Genomic DNA, 19,515 nt, shown 5'->3' on the forward strand with positions numbered 1-19,515 from the left:
TAGAAAGATTTATATAACTGAATTGCCCTGCAGCTTCAAATTGAGTTCATTCAGGTGTGAAGTGATGTTTTGTTTCATCTCTATTCTCCGCTCCGTTAATGTGTTAGGATTCTGATCATATTGGGCTCCTAGATCATTTATTATCTGTACCTTCATTTCGGATGTGAGTCGGTACGTTTGCTCAAAAGTGTTATGCTTTGTCTCGTAGTGGCGACAGAATGCAGTAGGTTCTTGCATAGATGACTCACCTTACAATTTTGTATGCTTTGTTGGACATTGGTGTCAATAGATTTAGCTTCAGACCCCCTTCTTAGTGAACCTTCACTAAGAAGGCAAAACATGTTGCTAAAGACACCAAATTAAGATTCTATACAGATTAGCATTGCTTTGAAGTGGATTGATTTACATAATGGACACATGCCTTTCAGCAAGTGTCTGCTTAAAGCTATATGATTAATGACAAACAATAAATTGTCAAATTAGACTCTTATACTGATGACTGTTTCTCTCCTGCTCCCAGGAAAACCCTGATTGGTCCAGAGCAGTGAGCAGAAAGTGTGGACCTCTGTCCTTCCTCCAGCTTGGCACTATGGGATCATCCACATTGGGAAAGGCAGCATCTCTTGATGCTCTCTTAAATGAATGCATTCATGCATTTGGTAAGTAACATATGAATGAAATGCAAGCAAGGCTGGATTACCTATCTGAGACCCAAGGTTTACTGTGTGGCAATTCGTTTGTGGCGATTTGATTAAATTATAACTATGAACTGAAATGGAAGGGGCTTCACAGTGACCTTTCTATTTTTACCCAATATTGAAGCCCTGTCTGTGGAGGGGTCCTGGGTCAAACAAACTTTTAATATCTGTAATAATTAATTTAATATTATGCTTACATCTTGCATATTTTTTGAGAAATTTGCCTTTAATCGACTTATAACCAAACCAAGTGCAACAGTGTGGTCCATTGATGAATGATGATGTTTCTTTTGGACAACAATAATGCAGAGGAATGAGATATATCTGGCATCAATTTATTGTTGATTGGGCCTTTTCATGGGATTTGTTGACAATAAAAAGATATAGAAAATGCCTTTAAGATAACATAGTTGTCTGTTAAGTTTAAATTTGATGACATTTTATGATTGACTTCTCTTTATAGATGACAATGGGGATCTGAAGGCCAACCTGCTTCCTCGCACCCTGCTGCTGATGCATCGCTGGTACATTAAGTCCTCAGAACTGGCGGGAAAACTACTGATGATATATCCCTTCCGGCAGAAACCCTGTAGGAACTACAGCTAATGCACATTAACACAGTGCTTTACCGCTAATGCACATAAATACAGTTCTTTATTAATAATGAAATACTGCTGGCTATTGTATTTCAGTGTGTTAAAGGTATGTACTACTATAAATTGATACATTTAGATGAATTATTCCTCACCTCACAGGAAATCCAAGCTTAATCTCAAAATTAAGATAGCATAGCAGTTGATGTTTCATTTCATTTAAGTGACTGCCTTTCCCTCACCTTTTCTCTTGCTATAGTACTATAGTTAAATGTAAAATAAGCAGTATTGATCTGAGTCAATGTCCTTGGAGCTGCTTTGTAAGTGCATAAGAACAATCTTACGTATTAGGTGCAGTTGGCTACTGTAAAGCGCATGAGGAGCAACTTGGGGTTTAGTGTCTAACTCATGGACACTTTGAACCATAGATAAAGATATTAAAAAGAAAAAGATCAGACTAGTAACATCTTCCATTCTAACTGTATCTAACGTTATGTAAATATCTTTATATACAGACTGATTGCATATAATGTAAAGATCTTTATTTACAGTTATACTGTAAGACCATAATATACTGACTAACTTTATAATACGATCTTTATTTAAAGTCTATGAATGAAACAGACAATCAAGGTTATGGAAAGTTAATGTTAATGTTACATCTCCTTTTAACTTTCCTACTCTATATACAATTCCTGTGCTTCCAGCTCCACAACTATTCCACAACTATTCCCTCGAGAACAGCTTTTTCTGATCTGATTCCCCTGTAAGCAGGACAACATCATTTGCCAATGCCTTCCAATGTAGTTACTAATCCCCGTTTAACATAAATCTGTTTTACCATGTGACAACACTATGGTGTTTGTTAGGTGTTTGTCACAAAACAAAAAAATTAGATTCAAGGAAACATTATGGTTTGGGTTAAAATATGTATTTTGGTACATAAGGTCAGGGAAAGATTGTGAGTTAGGTAAAGTGACTACTTTGTTAAGTTTATGGAACAATCAAGGTCATTCTTTAAATCAAAATGTCTACTGTTGACTGTCATTTGAAGTCTGATGTTTTAAGTCAAATGATGACTTTGTGACTTTATAATAATCTCACATGACCTCCTTGCTTTTGCATGTTCTCCCAAAGTCTGCGTGTTTGTTCTCTGGGTGCTCCAAATTCCTCCCACAGTCCAAATTAATGTCCAACCATTTCTGAAGACAAAAGTATTTATAGCTTTTTTAAATGGCCACACTCAATGATGGGGTCAAAAGCTGCAGTCATAGAGACAAGAGAGACACAATGAGTCATACACATTCTCAACAGCATTCTTGGTGAGGTACTTGGTTGTACATACAAAAAGTGGCAGAAGTAGATGTGTGAAGAATGACAAATAGAGAGCTTGAGAGAGAAGTTCAAACCATGCCTACTCTCACCTCAACAGATCTGGACAATTGCAGTTTAAAGTAGGTGTGATTGACAGATTGTTTCGGAAAAGGTTGGACAGTGACAAAGTATGACAAACCTTAGCCGAAATAACGTTCTCTCTTGCATAAGGATGTCGTTACACATGACTCTGCTATTTGAGGTGAGAACTGCCATCAATGTCGAATTAGGTCACTGCTGAGGAAATGCTGAGAGAAAGTTAGAGGCTCAGGCTGCTCATTATCTTGTAGTCCATACAGTAGCAGCTGCACTGTCAGCTGAAGTGATCATGAACGATTCAGATTCATTCTTCATTGTCCTCTACAGAGGAAATGTGTTTACTTGTGACAAACTTCTGTACACAATCACACTTTTAGAACAAGCAACACTCAGAAACAGGTTATGTTATATAACAACAGAGTGTGCCCAGGCTGGTTAAGGCTGTGATGGCTGATGCCACAAAATTCCTCCCAAAGTGTAGTTGTCTATATCTACGGCCAGAGGGGATATCTGAGAGGCTAGTTTCCTGTTTGTCAGTTCTATATATTTAAACGATGATATAGCAGCAAACAGCTATTTGCTATGTAAAGATATAGTGGAGTAATGGCATCCTGAGCAGAGAATGAAGTCAAGCTTCTCTGTGCTTGGTTTTAGTAGCTAATAATTATGTTACATTGGTTGTGGTCACTCAATGAAGAAATACCTCCTTATCAAGCTGAATACCTTGCTATGTTACTAAAATAACGCAATCATAGCCAAGTTGTACATTATCTTGCTTGCCTTGTGTACTTATCTTGTACCTTGAAGCTATTCACAAAAGCTTAACTGTATTCCCTTGTTTACTTCTGTGTGTCACATAACCTCAGGAAGGAAAGTGTGGCCGCCCATTTGTTTTGGTCTGAGGTGCTGGTTCTCTAGTGCGACATCTAGTGGTTTTGAATGTCATATATAGACCTTTCATAGCATGAAAATTATTTCCTTAATTCCTGATTTGTCATACATTGGAGTCTATTGATTTGTCAAATCTTGGAAAAAGTCCTTAACTGAACCCCACGTACCGTGACAGCAAAGGTGACGCCTACCAGAGAACCAGGCTGAAGATTTGTTATCTAATGAGGTAAGATTCTACATACACACTCATCCAAAACTAACACGTTCTACTTTGGATTACTCAGCCTCTGGGAAATCCAAACCCAAGCCTACAGAAAAGCCAATGCCACCTAACAATATTACCAGATTTTACGCCAATAGTGGCATAGTCGTTCAGAACGGGCCTTTGCTTGACTCGCGGTATTGTTGCTTGCAGCGTTGTCGGGGGTTCTGCCTTTTCAAAGCCTGTGGCCCATAGAAAAAGAATAGGGGTAGAATGACATTGAACTGTTTACTGTGGTCATTTGAGTAGTTCAAAAGAAAATGGCGATTGTTGTTAGTTGTTGGGGCTGTAAAGAGCTGAATTGATGATTCTGTTTAGGACAATTCACTTTCTTTTTTACTTATAAAAGGGACAGCCAGCATGGCAGGCCTACATGCACACAAACACGCTAGCCAATGTTGTTATTTTACATGCCACATTGGCATGAGTGGGTCCACAACTTGCCGCAAGTCGGTTTGTACGGATGTTAGCCTGCTTCAACCGCAACCGGTTTCAATGAAAGATACACCGCTCTGAATATCCTGCTTCGTTGATATGAATGCGAATGTCCGTTCTACTACCTACATACCTACTTACATACAAACATATATACAAACATACAAACATACATATTATCGATATACATACCGACCGACATGCCTAAATACATGGTTACCTATATCTTTATGCATTCATACATCCATACAGTTTGGCAGTTTCAAGATTTCACACAGAGGACGAGGCAACAGTTAGATTTGGTCCTCACAATGCTCATTGCCCGTGTCTTTTTAAATTTAACAATCAATATTTAGCTATTGTTTTAACACTGCTCTAGAGCCAGCTCACACAGCAGTTCCTTGGAGCTATAATTATATCATGTCTCTTTAGTGTCAAAATATGTGCTGCTGAAATCTCTATGTGTGTATCCAGGTACTGGATTGTGACATTCCCTGCAGAGTTCAACCTGGACTTGGGTCTGATCCGGAAAACAGAGGAGTTCAGAAATGTGGCTGCTCAGCTGTCCTGTGAGGAGCATTTCAAGCTCCTCGACATCTCCACCATGTAAGACACCAAGAGCATACAGATACACTTGTAGAAAATATTGACCCGATCAGTGTTACAAAGTAAGATCTTTATTGTTCCAACAATTTGGTCCTCATCCTTATATCAAAATAATCCAAATTCCAATGTTAACCCTAAAACAAAGTCCTGGTCCTAAATGATCTAAATGACAAACTGTCATTATTGAGTGGTAAAACGCGTCTCTAAGGGTACATAGGCCCAGTTTTTCTTGTTTTGTAGCTGGGACACGGGACCAATATGACTACAAACCTACATAGCCATATCTCAAACTACCTATGACCTTAAATGACCATACTGGTGATCCTGCAGCTTTTTGTCTTTAAGTTACAAATTGTTTAGAATCACTGTGTCACACTTTGTCTAGATTGATTGTGCTTATTGTTTATTCATTTTTCTCCATTGTAGTCCGTCATATGACTGGATGCGTAAATTGACCCAGCGCAAGAAGCAGGCTAAGAAAGGCAAGGCCTCACTGCTGTTTGACCACCTGGAGCCAATGGAGCTGGCCGAGCATCTCACCTTCCTGGAGTTCAAGTCCATACGAAGGATATCGGTATGTCTACAAACAGCTGAGTTTCTGTCCAGTGATTTTTTCTAAAGGGTTTGTCAGTCCTTCTGGGACTATTGAATACAACCATCATGACTTACTTAATGTGAAAAAAGAACAACAAATCTCTACAGAACAACAGGCCTGGTGTGAACATTAATATCTGAAAAATAAATATGAATCTTACTGATTCTTACAGATTTTTTTGCTGACATGGATGCTCACGTTGGGGATAACCCCTTTCACTTCACCCAGAAACTGGGAAGTGAAGAGCCCAAGTGCTTCCAAAACTGCAGATCTGGAAGATCTCACAGGAAGTTGGCGGAAATTGCCAACAAAAGATCTCGCAGGTTTTCGGTATCCAACTGATCGGCAGAGGTGGCTGCAGGGTTCTGCCGGTTTACGATCCCGAGGCTAGGTGACTGGGAGACTCAGAAGACATTAGCTTGTGGGCCAGTGACAGACTTGCATCGATTTAAAGGCAAGACTAATTTTGTTAGTCCACAGAAAATATATCTGTTGGGTACATTTTTGGCCAGATTGTTCTGTCAGGCAGGTGAGTGCAAGGCAACAAAGGGAAATGACCTAAATGGAAACAATTTGGCAGACAGGAACAGTTCAGGGATTTATTGATAAAATGAGGTTACATAAATTACAGGCAAACAGGTAAATATTCCAGATTAAAGGTTGCAGGTTGCAGGTTCATGTATAGGGTTCAGAAGGCTGGAAAGAAAGGAATGACACAACATTAAGAATCTGAGTGGAAATGGGCTGGTTATATGCTGCAAGGCTGATAAGGGAAAGTGGACACAGGTGAGCGGCTGTATGAGAGAGTCAGTTGACTGCGACTGGTGGGAGTCTGGGGGTATTCAGTGGATGGATGGCAATGCAGGGACTTGGGGAAGTGAGAAGTGGCTGGGGACAGGTGCAGCAGGCCAGCCTGAGTAGAATGAAAACTACTGAGAAAAACACATGCAACCATTTAAAGCAAGACTATATAACATTTGAAATGAAAAATACAGACATCCTTCCTCTTAAAAGTTGAATTCATAATAAATAAGATACACCCATGTTCAATTCAGGACACTCTGCTACAGAGTAGCTGCTACAGCCTCGGTCTGGTATGACAAGTAGCTTATGGTGGCGAATGCCTATCATTAGCTAATGTCAGACCAGACGGATGCTATTGTGTTACTGGCATTGCTGAGTCAGTTCTTTAACTAAGTTCAAGTTAGGTTAGAAATGATGTCGTTTCATGAAGTTTTACAATCAACATTTTCAAGCCCAATAAAATATACACTGTGAATTGGGTAAACTATGTGCAACACTGATAAGAATGTTCCTAAAAAGCTCTTGGGAAGCTGAACACCTGCTGTAGAGCTTTGATGTGAAGCTAGCCGGCCTCTGGGTGAACTCCCTGGTGGTTAATGGGTAACAACACCAGAAAGAAGTTCAAAGTTTCAGGGTGTTATTGGAATTGTGACAAAACTATGAACTAATGAAATTAACACTTTTATGTGTGCATGGGTGTTTGTGTTTGCCCTTGAAATTAATTGAAATTACATGAGAATCTGCTACTTCAGTTTACTCAAGTACTCACATATTCCCCACACATGGCCAGAAATAGACTTCTAAAGATGTAAGATTTACAAAACATCATTCAGTATCTGAATATCGCTGTGTGACTCCTTAATCTTCCTCTCGCCACCAGAGCTACATTTTCCCCACAAGATGATTCCACATTTTCTTTTTGAAAATTCTATGAACTTTCCTCAGGCACCATCATCAGGTCAAAATATCAACTTCACATGCAACACATTTTAAAATGTACTGGGAAAAGGGCATGGCTCTCACGATACCATCTCCCCATAATATATTTTCAATTATTCTGTGCAATGACCATTACAGACTTAAGAAGCTTAGATTGAAAATTGACAGCTGGATATCTGATCTGTAATATTTGTTTCCAGTTCACTGATTACCAGAGCTATGTGATCCACGGCTGCCTGGTGGACAACCCAACTCTGGAGCGCTCCATTGCTCTGTTCAACGGAGTCTCGCAGTGGGTCCAACTCATGGTGCTCAGCAAGCTAACACCTCAGACCCGTGCAGAGGTTATTACCAAATACATCCATGTGGCTCAGGTAAGAAGGGAAGAGGCAGCAGTGTTTTAAAGGTTTTTTGTCCACAAAACATGAACAATAAGTGGCTGACATTAGTTTTACCCAAAACTAACATTTAGAAACTAACATTTAGAAACATATATGCAAGGCTGACTACAGAACTGGGAAGCTGATTGGACAAGAACAGTGTATACGTTTTACAGGCTTTCAAATCCTATCCTGAACTCCGTCGCCAGTCAAAAACAGAAAACAGCAATGTCCAGACTAGACAAATGCAACAGTAAAGTCTTGTAGTCTTTTTATGACAAAACCAAATTTGTCATAAAAGCTAACATCATTGCTTTTCCCTAATCAGAAAAGTATAGACTCACTACAGAAGTGCATTGCAAAAAAAGTAAATTGGAGGCCTCATTTCACAATGACTTACATGACCGATTAACAAGAAATTATCTCTTACGTGAAAATAATCTCACAATTATTAGATAAATCAAGGTGGTTATCAGTCATTTGAGATGACAGATAATTAGCATTATTAGTATGTCAACATTGTGCATGCATCTAAAGTCAGAAAGCACTCTGGTTTTACCAGAGTTGATCTGGAGGCCGTTCCGCTGGCACCATCCTATAAAGTCCTGGTTCAGTTCCCTGTATTGCCTGTCATCACCGGCGGAAATGAGGCCGACGATTGAAGAGTCGTCAGTGAACTTTTGCAGGTGGCAGTTTGCAGAGTTGTATTTGAAGTCCGAGGTGTAGATGGTGAAGAGGAATGGAGCTAGAATGGTTCCTTGTGGGGCCCCAGTGCTGCAGGACACTAGGTCGGACTCGCACTCCCGTATCCGCACATACTGTGGACGGTTGGTGAGGTAGTCCAAGATCCATGCGGTGAGGTGGTGGTCCACTCTGGTCTGCTCCAGCTTGTCCCTCAGAAGCAAAGGCTGGATGGTGTTGAAGGCACTGGAGAAATCAAAAAACATGACTCTCACAGTGCTTCCAGCCTTTTCCAGGTGAGAAAGCATCTGTATAGCAGGTAGATGACAGCGTCATCCACCCTGATGCCAGATTGGTAGGCGAACTGAAGTGGGTTCAAAGATGAGCTCACCAGGGGGCGGAGATGTACGAGGACCAGCCTCTCTAGCGTCTTCATCAGGTGGGATGTTAATGCCACCGGCCTGAAGCTGTTGAAGTCCCTGGGTCGCAGGGTCAGGAAGTGATAATTACAAAATTAGGCAAACCATTTTTTTTTTTTTCTAATGAATGCTCCCCACTTCACTGTCCAGGAGGACTTGAGTTTGTACAGCATAGAAAGCATTCACTCAGCGAACACTTTTTATTTAAAGTGGAACATGGTTTACTTCCTGTCAGCCGATGTCATTCACATACACTGCAACAGGAGATAAACTGGGACACATTTACACAATTACACAATTCACAATTACAACTGTGAAATGGACTCTAGGCTGATTTGTCACAGTGGTTATGCAGGACATGCAGGCCAATCTGGTTCACTATATCACCCCCGCAATACTAGTTTGACTTTCCCTAGTATCCATGGGTAGAAACCTTGAACCAAGACAATGGGTCCTTGTATTCATTTTCATACTACTACTGGGTTATTTACCCAAACAAAGGTGTGGTTGAGAATTTTTATAATCTACCCCAGTTTTTTAAACGCAGGCTTTATTTCACATTGTGTTTCTGATTAATAATAACCTGTGCCTCTGTAGCAGTTTTGAATGACATTGGCACATTTATTTGTAAAAATACCAATACATTTGTAACAATTAATATTTTAACTTGTTTAGTCTAACACTTAGTCACAATAACCATATTTTCAGTTTGGATGTATAACAGTAATATCATAAAATAACACTAACATTGGGTCAAAACAACCCATTGTCTTGGGTGGTTTTCTACGCATAGGTATGTTGACCAGAATACTACTCGAGTAAATGCACTGTACTTAGTTCCATTCCACCACAGCTTAATCATCAACTATAACTTGACATAAGTGTCTCATAGTTGCTTTCATTTAATGAATGTTTAAAGTCTACCATCGGTTTTATTTAAAAAATGTGTTTCTTATGACAGAAATTGTGGACTGCCTCCACAATAAACAACTAGGGAAAACTGGATGGCATCTCAAGATAGTGATGATAATGTGATCTTAATGGGCTATTCACATTTCATTCACTAATCTAACTGGGACCTTGTGCAATAGAACAAAACAGACACAGAAAATGTTCTATTAGATAAACATTATTGAAGCAAGTTTTCAACATGTCACTCTGTCATCAGAAACTTTTGCAGCTGCAGAACTTCAACACTCTGATGGCGGTGGTGGGGGGGCTGAGCCACAGCTCCATTTCTCGACTAAAGGAGACTCACTCTTATCTGGCTCCAGAGGTTGTGAAGGTAAGTCATTACCAGCCTATGTATATATTTGTATATCCACACAAACATTCAGTACACATGCATTCCTATAACATTTTAAACATACAAATAAGCATACCACTATATACAAGGTCTGGTTATGGTTAAAGGGAATCCAGTGGTAATGTATTTGCAGGAAAACCAGGCTTGAACATGTTTTATTCAAGTTTAGTTAGTTAATTAGTTTTAAATAAGATTAAATCCAATGAGTTGGATGAAAATGGTATAGGGAGTGCTATCAACAAAGCAACAACCTTCTCAGCCGAGTGTTTGAGATAGTCAGCCACAAGTTCACTGAAGCCAAAATGCCTTGAGTTGCAGTTCTTCAAATGTTCACTAGAGGCTTGCTCCAGGCAAGTTTACTATAATGAAGTCAGTTGAAAATCCTCAAACTTTTCTAAAAATACAAATAAATACATAATTAAGAAAACTTACTTTTGACCTATACAACTGCCTGCCTGCACCCAAACTAAGACCACCAAGGCAGGTCACATGAATTGCCACACCATTCACTTTGTGATTTGATAATTATGCAAACCTCAACATTCCCCACTCCCCTCCCCAGATCTGGAGCGAAATGACTGAGCTGGTCTCTTCCAACAACAACTACTCCTGCTACCGAAAGGCCTTCAATGAATGCCAGGGCTTTAAAATTCCCATCCTGGGTGTGCACCTGAAGGACCTGATTGCAATGCATGTAGTCTTTCCTGACTGGGTTAATGACAGCAATCAGGTTAACCTAGTGAAGATGCATCAGCTCTACATGACCTTCAATGAGTTGGTTTCATTGCAGAGTGCAGTGGCCCAGGTGGAGCCCAACATGGACCTCATCTACCTGTTAACGGTGAGGGATTACCTCATATATATCGTAATTTGCCAATTACAATTATAAAAGGGATAGCTCTACACAACATGCCTCAACACTCTTCTTCTTTCTGTCTATTTGTTTTTTGTTTAAATTCATGAGAACATGAGAAGAGGAGTACTGTAAGAAGGAATATGTCATTTTCAGAAATCCTGGGGGACCTGAGATGAAGGCAAGCCAGTAGTCAAGCATATTTGTAACGACTATACACATATCTTTGTGTCTGGTGAAAGACAAAAAAAGGTGATATTTTTTAAAGATGGAATGCCGTTTTCATTATATTCCTTCTACTGTACTGTACGTGGCAACAATCAAAGTTAAAGTATGAAGAGAAAAAAACCACGTTATATATAAGCAAGGGCTGGTAATCTTTTTCAAATATTTTTTTGCTGTATTTGTTCAACTTCTCTTTACATACTGACAGCAATCAATACATAAAAATGCTCTGACAAAAGAAAGACAAAAAGCTGGTACCTGTGACTGTAATAAGCCCATCCAATCATTTCACTCTGGCCAAATGACGGACTACCTGCCTGTCTGCCTGCATGCACTCTGTCGTGCATTCATTGCTTGACAGCTCTGAGTTGTTTACATTCATTATGCTATGCTTACGTTCATAATAATAATTTTGGGGGAGTGGCTTTGGAGGGAGACGTGACTGGTCAGTGTTGCCGACTTGGCGACTTTCACTGCACAATCCACTCCTCCATAGAAGTTAACCTTGAATGTTTTAATATTTTTACATAGACTGTTTATAAGAAGTACACTTAGTTATCATGACGTCAACCATGGTTTCACCTAGTTTGTGGACTATTGTGTTGAAGCCTTGAGCTCGCCATTTTGGCCATCTTGGTTTTTGGCCGTCGCAATCTTGATTTTTTTGCAACCAGTAGTGACACAAGAGGGCGGGGCTTAGTACAACCAAAAGCTGAATTAAAAATGTTAATTACTCTTGTAAGCTGTGCCTGCGGTGTATCAATGTGTGTGGATATTAGATAGTCCTGATGGGCAGGTGGCGCCTTGTATGGTAGCCATCAGTGTATGAATGGGTGTGAATTGGTGAATGATGACATGTAGTGTTAAAGTGCATTAAGTGGTCGGAAGACTAGAAAAACACTATACAAGTACAGTCCACGTATGTTTACGATTTACAGAGTTTGTACTTAACTACTAAGCAAAAATGATGTACCAGAGGGATATAAATAGCAGTACTTACTGGAGCCAAACGTTAGGGAATCTTGGTTTTCGAAATTGTTAATTTCTCAGATCAGATTTAAAATCAGATTCCCACTGGAGCACAGCGCCTTTTGTGTAGAAGAGGTTATTGTGGTGATATTCAAGTTAACAGTTTTTGTCATTTCAATCACATACTGATTTGCAATTTCAGTCAGCACTAAAATATATGCAGCTAAATTAAGTTAGGTGGGGTTCCCTGGCTGTAATGACCCCGGCAGAGCAGACCAAACCCTGACCAATCAGAGCTGACTGGGCTTTTCGATAGGGGGGCCTTAAAAAGACAGGCGCTAACACAGACTGTTCCAGTGAATAGAGGTGCTGCAGCAATGGAAGGTATGAGAAAATACTTTCTATTGTTTTAATTCAACATTAAAGCGTGTTAATATTTTCAAGGAGACTCACAAAAATAAAAGAACTGGAAAATGCTAAATAGCATCCTATGTCACCTTTAAGTAGGACTAATTTGCTATTAATTCTGGGAAAAATAAAAATGTCTGAGCATCTGCTTCAAACTGCTCTGCACCTTATACTAAAAAATCAACTGCAACTAGGACATTTTATTTTGAAATTTCAGCAAATAGTGTAACAATACAAAAAACATAGCTGTGGCTTCTTAATGTGGCAGTGTTCCGTTCTAATGCAAACTCGTATATCAGGCTAGGATAGGATAGTTAAAATAGTTTTGTTAGTCGGAAGGGAACGGCCTACGATTTGATTTTACTGAACAGCTGGTGTCACTGATTGTTGCATGGAAACATGGATCAGAGTTAGTCTGGCTTAGTATTTAAGCTTAAAAAATTTAAAGAAAAACTGTGACTTCTACTAGACCAGGGATTCCCAAAGTGTGGTGCGCGCTGCCTCTAGGGGGTGCGCGAGAGGAAAAATGTAATGGTGGTCTAATGGTGCAGTCCTGTCTCCTAAAAATTACGTTCCCCCAAAACTAAAATGCATTCTCAATTCCGTTTGACCATAAACGTATTTTCTCCCTGATTACGTTTGTGTTTGACGTATAACAAATACGTTTCTCATCAACATATCTTTGCCATACTCTAGTCTTTATTATTTTTCTGTGATCTGCCTCGCCTCTACCCCCGCCACCCACAAGTTGTTGCCCCGCGGCCTGTTCCGAGGGCTGACAGACCTGACGATGGGGTGCCTCACGGCGGGGGCGGCTGGAGACCTCGCGTCCGGCGCCAACGGGTGAGCGCCCGCCACTCGGAACCATAAAACCAAGTCCCGGATTTCACCCGGGGGACATTCTGGAGGTATTGTGGCCGGGTGATGTGCCTCGTTGCTGGGGAGGTATGAGCCGAGAGTGGCGGGGTGTTATGGAGGTATATTTTATTTATTTGTATCCATCTAACCCTAACCATAACTTCCACTAGGAAGCCACCCAAACATAACCCTTAAGAGAGTCACGGTTACTCCCGGATTTTACACGCGGGCCTTTGTGGAGGTATTGTAGCCGCGTAATGTTCCTCGTTGCTCGGCCTGGATGAGCGCGTTTCTGCTGGAGACAGGCGGTGTGTTGTGGTTGTATTCTGACCGCGTAATAGGGAGAAGGAAAGGCGGTGGTGGAGAGGGAAAAAAATGTTAGTGTTAAAATGTTGAATGTAATAAGTCAATGTAATAAGTCAAACACAAACGTAATCAGGGAGAAAATACGTTTTTGGTCAAACGTAATTGAGAATGCATTTTAGTTTTTCCGGCTACATTAGTCGGTCGTGTGAAGAAGAGTGAGTTTTACTCTCTGCAAGTAGACGAGCCTACAGATGTGGTTAATCTGGCCAATCTTCTGGTGTACGTCCGTTACCTTTTCGAAGGCACGGTGCAGGAAGTTTTTTTGTGTTTTTTGTGTTTTTTATCTTGTAAACAAACGCCACGCGCGAGCAAACTGTTCTCTCATTGGTCCGATTTTTATGCGGCTATAAATGGGCTCTGTTGCTTTTTTTTTAAGGTGTGGGGGTGCGTGAACCCGGTCGGGATGTAGAAGGGGGTGTGTGGCCTAAAAAGTTTGGGAACCGCTGTATTAGACTAATCTAAAAAGCAAGATTAAGGCGGGTGTAACACTACAGACCAGTCTAAAATATCTTTATAACACAGGACTCTGATCTGATTGCTTGGACCAAAACTAATTTAAAGTTGCCCACTCACTTTCCCTCTTGTATTTTCAGCTATCTTTAGACCTTTACTACACCGAAGATGAGATTTATGAGCTGTCATTGCTAAGGGAACCACGTAACCCCAAATCATTGGTAAGTTTTAGTTGAAATGGTTTGTATTTTGTCTTCAAGCTTGTGTTCAGTTTTGTTTTAACACTTTAAATTATACTTATTTTTGACAACTTACAAATATTTGTCCTTTTTTATTACTTTTTTGCTCCTGTGGAACTTTTGGGAGAATTGGAGTGAAGAGTGTACTGGGGGTGGCACAGATAATTTGCTAAACTAAGTCCCGTCTTCGTGTACTGTATCCTTCCTCACAGCCTACCTCTCCAACGACTCCCAACAAGCCCCTGGTCCCACTGGACTGGGCCTCCGGTGTCACCACTAAACCAGACCCTTCTGTGGTCAATAAACACATCAGGAAGGTGGTGGAAGTGAGTGGATGACCCCTTTTCAAATTATGCTCACACAATGCAGAAAACAGCTACTTGTTGGACAATGCAGAGATGTATGTGTGTATAATTTGTTTCTTGTCATTGTGAAGTCTGTGTTCAGGAATTATGACCATGATCACGATGGCTATATTTCTCAAGAGGACTTTGAGAGCATCGCTGCTAATTTTCCCTTCCTGGACTCCTTCTGCGTTTTGGACAAAGATCAGTGAGTTTAGATATAAAAATAATTTCCTACAGTAAGTGTAATTTTTAGTACATGGTCACAGCACGATGATGTAGTTTTACCACATTTCCCAGTAAATCATATTAACATTTCCGTTCCAAGCTACTTTTTCTCTTGAAGGAAAAAAGCTCAGAAGTGAGGTTATCTTCATCAAGCATTCTGTTCTCAACCACATGCTGAATCTGCACTTGTACATGAAGTCTCTGACGACCATATTCATTTGTTTTGTGTTGTTATAACTTACACCACAAAATAAGGAGTGCTGTAGTTTGTAGTGTAGCTTACTAGTTTCAATAAACGGGCCGATAATAAGCTACTTTCAAACAAGCCTCCCCAGCATGGAAAATTAGTAAACAAGTTGTAAAAATAGTAATTTGGAATTGAATTAATTTGTATTGTTAAACTTAATCCTTATAATTTAGAATTTCTTTAATATAGATATTGTTTTGTTTCTTACACATACGCGGTGTACATCAGCAGCCTGCACATTCTCTAAGTACCTATCATGGTTTAAAGGATCCAATTTAAAAAAGAGCAATGTCATCACCAACACATTCATTGGTTGGCAGAATTGAGGTTCAGGTTTTTTTTGGCCTGGTGTAAGATAGAGATGGCACTTGTCCTTAGGTGTGACCACAGTTCGAGAACAACTGTGCTAAAGAAGCGAAGTGAGGAAAAATGTAGGGGCGAGCCCGCTCCTTTGCTTTAATTCTGTAATTGTAGTTTAATCTTTGGGATGAATGTTACGTTACAATTGGTCTGACCTGAAAGGACTGGAACACCTGTAAATGACTATCCTCTCTCTCTCTTTCTGCACATTCTTCTTTCTTTCTTCTACTTTTCCAATTCTCTTTCTCTCAGAGATGGATTGATCAGCAAGGATGAGATGATAGCATATTTCCTCCGGGCTAACCCACTGCTCCAGAGTAAGATGGGTCCAGGTTTCATTCACAACTTCCAGGAGATGACATACCTGAAGCCCACCTTCTGTGAACATTGTGCTGGATTTGTGCGTATCTCTTAGATTCTGTCACTGCACTTTTCTTCTTAAAGTTCCTTATTGCAATGAACATGTGAAAATATTGCAATTAGACTCACCAGTCACATTCCAAAAATGTTGTCAGGCAAGTCAAATGTCAAGTTCAGCCACACACTGTATCTGTTTGCTAGGTTTTATAGGGTATTACACACTGTCTCGAGGTCATGTTCTTACAGATGCAACAGGCATACACATTGTAACAGGAAATGTTGTGATGACTCTGCTTTAGGAATATGTCTCCATGCTTTTATCTAATGTTATTTTTTTTGTATTTTCTGAATCCACCTCCACCCTGCTTACGTTTCTGGACCTGCAGCTCTGGGGAATCATCAAGCAGGGCTACAAGTGCAAAGGTATTGTTTCATTGCATTCTTCTGTAAAGACCATACAAAGATTGTATAACTGAATTAACTGTAACTGGTTATAGTCATATTATGATCTTGAATCCTGAACTGCAGTAAATAAAGAAACCTGCCATCCCCAAAAAGTAAAATAAGGTTCATCTTGTTATATATATATCCAGTATATTTGCATTATATGCAATATTATACATTTACCAAGCATGTATTTAGACACGCTCCACATATTTCATGTTACCATCTTGTGTTAAGTCAATAGGATATCTGCTTTGCTTCCATAAGAGATCATTTCAAAATAATAGCCAAGAAAGACATTTATTTCTGTTTTTCTTTACTAGAACAGACTTTCAGTGGCTCAAAAGTCTAAAAACACATGGCTACTGGTTATATGATCTGATATACAGACTTTTAGAGCTCAACGCAATCTTAACATACTTACTGTATATAAACTTAACACTTTCTAGTTCTTTCCAGAGCTTTGTATCGATGGAGTCTGCTCAGTTGTCAGTTTTTCAGGCTCAACAAGAAAACGGCTTTGTGCAAACTATTTTATACAACTCGACTGCATAACTATTGGGCCAGTTAGCGAAAAAGAACGTCAGTCTGTTGTGGTGGTGTGTACATTATATTATGGACTTCTCAGTTTAAAGATGAATGAGAAATAATAAATGACACTTTAAATACTGTGTCCCTGTAGCTTGATGTTAAATGTTAAAGCATAGGCACTTTCAATTTAAAATTAGGGTTAGTTTAACATTTCATCCTGACTAAGAAATCAAAGAACTTAAAATTAATGGTACTGTACTTGTATATCGCTTTTCTAGTCTTCCAACCACTCAAAGCGCTTTAGAAATACATGTAAATTCACCCATTCACACCTATTCATACAGTGATTGCAGGGGCTACCATGCAAGGAGTGGCGGAGCATCCTTTGATTGAAGGACGACCCGCTCTATTACTGAGCCAAATAACTTAACATATTTTCACATTAAACACTAGTGGAATTTAGCTGTGCAGATACAGTAGATTTAGTTGGATTTTCCCAAGATTTGGGTGAACTGACCCTTTAAGAACTGGGAAACTGAAAACTTCCAGTGCAACTGCTGTAATTTTCATAACCTAATCCCAAGAACATGCTTCCCATTGGCAATCAAAAGTAACGGAAGTAACAGCATCCTCTTGTCTTGATGCTTAACATCTTTGCACTGAATATATGCTGTGTCACTGTGTCTATGTGTCACTGTGTCTATGTGTCTATGTGTCTATATTTACTTTGCAGACTGTGGCGTTAACTGTCATAAACAATGTCGGGAGCTGCTGGTCCTGGCCTGTAGGAAGCTAATCCGCTCCACCTCTCTGCGAAATGTTTCTCCAGTTAGACTGACCCACAGCTCACTGCCCAGCAGCCCGGCACTGCCCACGTGTAAAGGTAATTTCAATTCTGTTTCAACAAACAGAATTGAAAAATGGATTTTTATAAATCAAAAGTAAATTGCAGTTAAAAAGGCTTTGTATGTTAAATATGAGCTTCTTCAGTCTACTATGATGAACAATTGATTGGTTCATAATTTCCTGGGTTCTCTCCTTTAGATGAGGATGAGGTATTTGAGTTCCCAGCTGTCACATCAGCAGGTCCAGCTGTGGATACTCAGTCCATCACCCTGATGACTGGCTCAGCCCAGAGGATCTCTGTGCGCTTCCAGAGGGCCACCACCAGCCAGGCCACCCAGACTGACCCCCTGTGGCCCGAACACAGCTGGGGGGCCACAGATGGCGGCTCCCACACCTTCCCCAAAATGAAATACAGGACTCACAGAAAAACATCTAAAAATAAAGGTTGTGCCCGCTGGGAAAACCAGAACCAGGCAGTTTCTTCACGGTGCAGCGTGGACTCTCAGGAGAAGTCAGAAGTCTCAGGGGAGCTTGTACAGAACGGGATTACACACAGAGGGAAGGTAAGGGTGACTGTAACATTTTAACAGATGGTGAAATGGAACCTGTGGAGGTGAAAGCTATCTTTTCAAACATGAATGCTATTTACTATGAAAACAGAGTCATTGGCATTTTATGATGAGAACCGTATTTTGTCAAAGAACATCAAAAAAAATTTCAGGTTGGAAAAAGATACCAGGGCCCTCTATGTGAAGACTTGGAGGGCAGACAGAAATCAACAGCCATGTGTTAAAGCCACACAAGTGACTGTGTTGTGGGGGGGGGGGAGTCCACTTTAAGTTACAGATCTCTGAGTCTGAAGGCTTATCAGTCACCAAGACACTGCACAGTGATTTATAATACACAGACAGGATTTTACAACTCTGGAAACAAAGGCAAATATTTTGTCTTTAGACTATGAGCAACCAATTGAAAGGGGGCAGCTGCCTCAGGAGATAGAGTGTTCTTTAACCACAAGGTTGGCGGTTGTGATCTCCGGCTCCTATTATCTTTATGTGGAAAGATCCTTGAGCGAGCCATTGAGCCCCAAGTTGCTCCTCAGGCACTTTACAGCAGATCTGTTTTGTTTTGTCAATTTACAGTTCCGTTTAAAAGGACACTTACACAGTTTCAACATCATGCACAATTGAAAGAACATCAAGGACAACACCAGAAAGTCACAGGACTTATTTCCACTGTGGTCCTTGTATAAGTGTGCGTACCTGCGTGCAGAGATAGTGGATTATGGCATTAGCGGCATATAAAAGCACAAAACACATCAATATACAAAAAAAATGTCACAATGGGCATTATTCTGACAACAGGCCAAAGTACACAATTCAAAACCACTAAAACTGGTCCATTCAATGAGCTACCTGAAACCCTGCCAACAAAATACAGGTGTATTATATCCAGGTGTATTATATCCAGTGTTAGCCTTGCCCTTAACATGACTGGGTTTGTACTTGCTATCAGGAACTTTATTCCAATCAAAAGAACTTTTGCCCATCTGTGTTAACGGTAGGTCAAATTTACACAATAACCATAAACAACTTTTTTCATCCATTGGGAAAAGAATTATCCTCATGGTCTATAATGTCCCCCTTTACTCTGCGTCATGAATAATAATATATTCAGGGTAAGGATGACAGTCTGATTACTCTCTGCAATAAACACATTTTATTTGACATTTCCATTTAGTCACATATGAGATTTGAAATCA

General features: G+C 40.0%; 1 protein-coding gene across 1 annotated transcript; it reads left to right on the forward strand.

Moving 5' to 3' along the window:
• The first annotated feature begins 589 nt into the window (after positions 1-589).
• On the forward strand, positions 590-19,031 carry rasgrp3 (RAS guanyl releasing protein 3 (calcium and DAG-regulated)). The gene is made up of 16 exons (XM_076077278.1): positions 590-659; positions 1,162-1,264; positions 3,759-3,821; positions 4,767-4,898; positions 5,325-5,472; positions 7,437-7,610; positions 9,885-10,001; positions 10,585-10,863; positions 14,295-14,375; positions 14,606-14,719; positions 14,830-14,945; positions 15,825-15,972; positions 16,319-16,355; positions 17,641-17,790; positions 17,952-18,316; positions 19,026-19,031. Exons 1-16 carry the CDS (start codon positions 590-592, stop codon positions 19,029-19,031), a joined length of 2,103 nt encoding a protein of 700 aa, XP_075933393.1.
• The last annotated feature ends 484 nt before the right edge of the window (positions 19,032-19,515 follow it).

Source organism: Anarhichas minor, unplaced genomic scaffold (genome assembly GCF_050575085.1).
Source record: "Anarhichas minor isolate MPS153535 unplaced genomic scaffold, ASM5057508v1 ptg000058l, whole genome shotgun sequence".
Lineage (NCBI taxonomy): Eukaryota > Metazoa > Chordata > Actinopteri > Perciformes > Anarhichadidae > Anarhichas > Anarhichas minor.